This window comes from Sabethes cyaneus, chromosome 3, assembly GCF_943734655.1.
Source record: "Sabethes cyaneus chromosome 3, idSabCyanKW18_F2, whole genome shotgun sequence".
Taxonomy (NCBI): Eukaryota; Metazoa; Arthropoda; class Insecta; order Diptera; family Culicidae; genus Sabethes; species Sabethes cyaneus.
In genome coordinates, this window is record NC_071355.1 from 151,632,111 (window position 1) to 151,636,648 (window position 4,538).

The window sequence follows — 4,538 nt, forward strand, 5'->3', positions numbered from 1 at the left end:
AGTATATGTCTGGATCGTTTTTCACTGTTGGCTATAAAGCTGAAACCTGTTCTTATCATTTTCGAAATAAATAGGAAAACTGTCGCACTGCAGTACTAAACCTTTCTACTCAGTTCGCTGGAGTGCTACTGAATAGAAAAGTTCTGCATTGAAGGTTTCGTATAATTCCTTTCAAGCTCCTATCAGAGATCACGTTAATCTATCGATAAGCGACAAAAAATAGATATAAATTTTATCTTCGAGGTCATTACTCCTATTTTGCTGTATCATTTCTGCTTGCTAAATCCTTTCATGTAGTTCCGACGATGGGATTGTCACGAAGCAGTTCAAGTGGCAGTGGCTGCACAACACCCTCACCATCGCAAACGTTCTTTGCGATCTGAGTCAAGATGTTGCAATGCTCGAGAAAATGTCCTTTGCTTATTTGTTTAATGTTGAAACAGACACGTTCATTAGCCTACCAAAATAAAACATAGTTTAATGATGGCAGGACAATTATCAATCAATCCTAATTATCAAACTCACCTCAGTGCACCACGCAACAGCCATTAGAAATTCATGTTCGGCAGTTGGAAGCTTTCGTTCAATTGCCCTGCTTGCTCGCGAAAGCACACAGGCCATGGCATAGATATCAATGATACAGTCAGCCAACCGTTTCAGCGTAAACTGCTGCTGCACAATACCTTTACCGTGAAGAATTAAGTTGGATTCAACCGACTTCGCAAAGATGTTTACGCTTTCCGAAAACTTTCTGGCCGATTCCTGTAAAGGATTAACGACGTATTCACTCAAGTCGATTCCATTCTGAATGCCGAGACTGCGCGCAACTCGTCGTGAACCTGCTTTTAAAATCAAACTCAGATTAGCTGTTGGGTTTTCGACCGCTTGTTGAAGTTCCTTTAATTGTTCCCCCGCAAATTTAATACCCTTCAGAGTGATAAACATTCGCATAACATCATTTGCACCTTCGAAAATTCGAAACACTCTAACATCTCGGAGGAACTTCTCTAGCCTCATCTCTTTCATGTAACCGTTTCCACCGAGAATCTGAATAGCTTCATCGCACACGAAAAAAGCAGCCTCCGTAGAAAATATCTTCGATATAGCCATCTCCAGTTGGTTATCACATACACCGGCATCGATGTTTCCAACAATTACATAGGTCATTGATTGGGATACGTATTGGAGCATGGCCATGCGTGCCAGCTTCTCTTGAACGTTTCCAAATTCCTTTATCTTTCGTCCAAATTGTATCCTCTTGTTGGCATGTTGCGCTGCCTTTTGGATGCAAGTTCTCATCATTCCAGACATCGATCCTCCAATAGCAAATCGACCATTGTTGAGTGTTGTGACCGCTACCTTGAATCCATTCCCTTCACCACCGAGAACATTCTCAATCGGAACTCGAACATCATCGAAGTAAATTGCAGCAGTACCTGATGCAGCAATTCCCATCTTTTTCTCTGGTTCTCCTGTGGACACTCCTTCGAACGCTCGCTCCACTATGAACGCGGTTAGTGCATCTTGTTTTTCGCCTGTTTCAGGGTGCAGCACTTCCGTTTGAGCAATAACTGTGAAAATTCCAGCCTCATTTCCACCAGAAATCCAAAGCTTTGAACCGTTCAACGTATAATACATACCACAGGAACTCTTAACTGCTCTAGTTTTCACTGAACTTATATCCGATCCTGCACCCGGCTCAGTTAACGCGAATGCCGCTAGTGTCTTTCCATTGGTAGCTCTTGGAAGATATTTGTGTTTTTGCTGCTCCGTACCATGCAGAAGAATACCCTTCCAACCGATGCACTGATGAGCTCCAATATATGCCCCGAGTCCAAGATCTATCGCCCCGATGGCATCCGCAAAAGTGACATACGTCGTACTGTTCGCTCCTAATCCTCCGTACTCTTCGGGAGCCGTCATTCCAAAGATCCCCATTTTCCACATTGCATCAAGAGTTTCTTGATCCGCGCGTCCATTTTCTTCCGCCACGGCTGGATTATGCTCAAAGCGGAGAAATCGGTATATGGGGTTCATCAGATCATGTATCATTTCTTTTTGTTCTTCTGCTGGCTCAGGGTAGGGAAAGACGTGCGTTGGGACCACATTTCCACGAAAAATATTGGTTACGAATGAGGTATTCTGTATGTCCGCCTCTGGTTGTTGTACTGGTTGGGCAACGGCTGATAGGAATCTGAATCAAATATAATGTGAAAGTTTAATTTGATGTCACATCATCTACGAAGTAAAAGACTACCTGATGGATGGTGTAACCCTAAGACTGTTTCCATACCGAATGATCACTTGCGTGCTCTGGCGTAACATGTTTTGTCAGTGAATCTGATGGTTAGGAATATGTTACAATGACTGCAACTGAAATACTGAAATTCGTGCGTCAATGAAGCGCAGATTTTAAACAAGTCAGCGCTAATAAATGGTAATGCAACCGATATGATTTAATTCGCAAAATGATCCTAATGATTATCATTCTTTATGATTGCTATGTACATGCCCGCAGGAACCTTTCTCTTATCGATAAACGTGTGTATATGAATCCGGCTTGAATGGGGTTTTCCTTACTTATCTGATTCATTTTTCATATCCAGTTCATTTGTCCCGGATTGTGATATGATTTTCTAATTTTGGATTTACTGAATGACTCTCGAAAGTAAACAGTAAGGTGTTATCCACGAAAGATGCCCCATTTTAGTTTAAACTAAACGCATTTGAAGACGCATTAAGATTTAGTTGAAATTATCTTACCAGACAGCACTAGTTTTCTTGCAAATATTCTCTGCTATGGTTGTTTTATCAGATTCCTGTTGTTGTTGTTATTGTTAGTATTGTTGTTTTTAATTTATTTGTGAGGTTTTACATTTGTGTGAATTCGTCTGTGGTTTTATAACAGTAATACCATATTTAAACAACTAGTTTAGCTGTACTGTAGAAAAATGCGAAAAATAATATCTATATGAGGTGACTGGATTTATAAGCATAGCAAAACACCTCATGATTTTCCACGATGATGTTAATTGAAAAGAAAATGAAATCTCGTTGAATGAATGGACATAAAAAGAGATTCTAGTGTAGTACATGACAGTTACGGCTTATGGGGCTAGTGCACCAATTGTCGACCAACATTTGAAAAGGGCAGATAAGCCAACTGTCAAACAGACCGAGCGAGAGTTAGTTTTTGATGGAGCAGCACAGGAAAATGAACTCTCACTCGTTCTGTTTGACAGTTGGCTTATCCGCTCTTTTCAAATGTTGGTCGACCATTAGGTATTTTACGTTACCTCTAATACCATTTGCTTTTGTTTGTTTATGATCTTGACAATTACTGGTAACGACAGGACGAAATATATTAAATATAAATTTTCCTTTGGTATAGGGTTGCCAAGTCTGAAAATTACAAAAACCGGCCGCTCGGTGCGCTAGACAGTCGCCGATAGCATGTAATCGGCATAGAGAGAAAGTGGGAGTCGTTTGACATTTTCCCGTGGGAATTATTGAAGATAGCTAGTTTTTGAGTGACAACTACTTGTTTCTGGTGCTAGTGGACAATTTAATGTATATTACCGCCACAAGCAAGGTATTATCACTGCAAAACTAGCTATCTTCAATGATCCACTGTTCAGGATTGCTAAAAATTTATCAGAAAATTTAACAGACCAGGCAAAAAGTACAAATCCGGCTTCATACGTCGGAAAACCGGCCTTTTTGCCGGATTGACCGGCCACCGGCTTTGCAAGTGAAAAACCGGTCGGGCCGGCCAAAAACTGGCCACTTGGTAACCTTATTTTGATATCACAAATTCGCTGACAATCGCTTACGCGATTCCGTGTAAGTGTGAGCGGGTACCAGAAGTGTTTCCTTCTTCTTCTTCTTCTTCTTCTTCTTCTTCATAACAATGTAAACAACAACAAGCTGCACTGCTCGAATATAAACTATAAACTGTCGTCATAAATCGCCTTATCCTACTGACTCTATGTAGCAGCATCAACTAGTCGAGATTCGAACATACGACGACTGGCTTGTTAGACCAGCATCATATCTTAAAGCTAACTAGGCGGTTGCGGATTTATAAGACACGTTGACAATAATAAAGAAATTGACTCTACAAAAATCGTTAAAATTTAGGTAGATGCAATACCTTGAGTGTACCTTTATTATTAACATGATAGTATTTAAATACAACAACTATGAGAATTTAAAATTTTGAAATCATAACAATGTTATTATTTTACGTCTCAGTGCATGGGTGAAGTTTAGCCTGTAAACAATGAATAAACAATCAAGCGAAATCGGGCTTATCTATAAACCTTGTGTATATAAGCCCGGCTTGAATGGGTTTTTCCATACTTATCCGATTCACTTCTCATGTGCAGTTTATAGAACCTACGTAAGTCAAGGTGATATAATTTTCCAAATTTGGGTTTGTTGAATAAATCTCCACAAGCGAATAATAAGGTGTTGTTCACGGATTACGTGCGCAGTTTTTGTTTGTTTGAAAAAGTTATTGAGCTTCACTATTAAGC

At 40.0% G+C, this 4,538-nt stretch overlaps 1 protein-coding gene across 1 annotated transcript; it reads right to left on the minus strand.

Moving 5' to 3' along the window:
* Window positions 1–289: 289 nt before the first annotated feature.
* Window positions 290–2,325, minus strand: LOC128740275 (very long-chain specific acyl-CoA dehydrogenase, mitochondrial-like). Its single transcript, XM_053835814.1, has 3 exons — window positions 2,258–2,325; window positions 526–2,194; window positions 290–457 (listed from the first exon to the last, which is right to left on the minus strand). Exons 1-3 carry the CDS (start codon window positions 2,323–2,325, stop codon window positions 290–292), a joined length of 1,905 nt encoding a protein of 634 aa, XP_053691789.1.
* Window positions 2,326–4,538: the final 2,213 nt, after the last annotated feature.

What these genes read in the sequence shown, in the direction of transcription:
- LOC128740275 (XM_053835814.1), bottom strand. Translation starts at nt 2,325, where the DNA reads ATGTTACGCCAGAGCACGCAAGTGATCATTCGGTATGGAAACAGTCTT. An exon ending in AGGGTTACACCATCCATCAG is followed by an intron (nt 2,195 to 2,257) that starts GTAGTCTTTTAC and finishes TATTTGATTCAG; the next exon opens with ATTCCTATCAGCCGTTGCCC. An exon ending in CTGTTGCGTGGTGCACTGAG is followed by an intron (nt 458 to 525) that starts GTGAGTTTGATA and finishes TTATTTTGGTAG; the next exon opens with GCTAATGAACGTGTCTGTTT.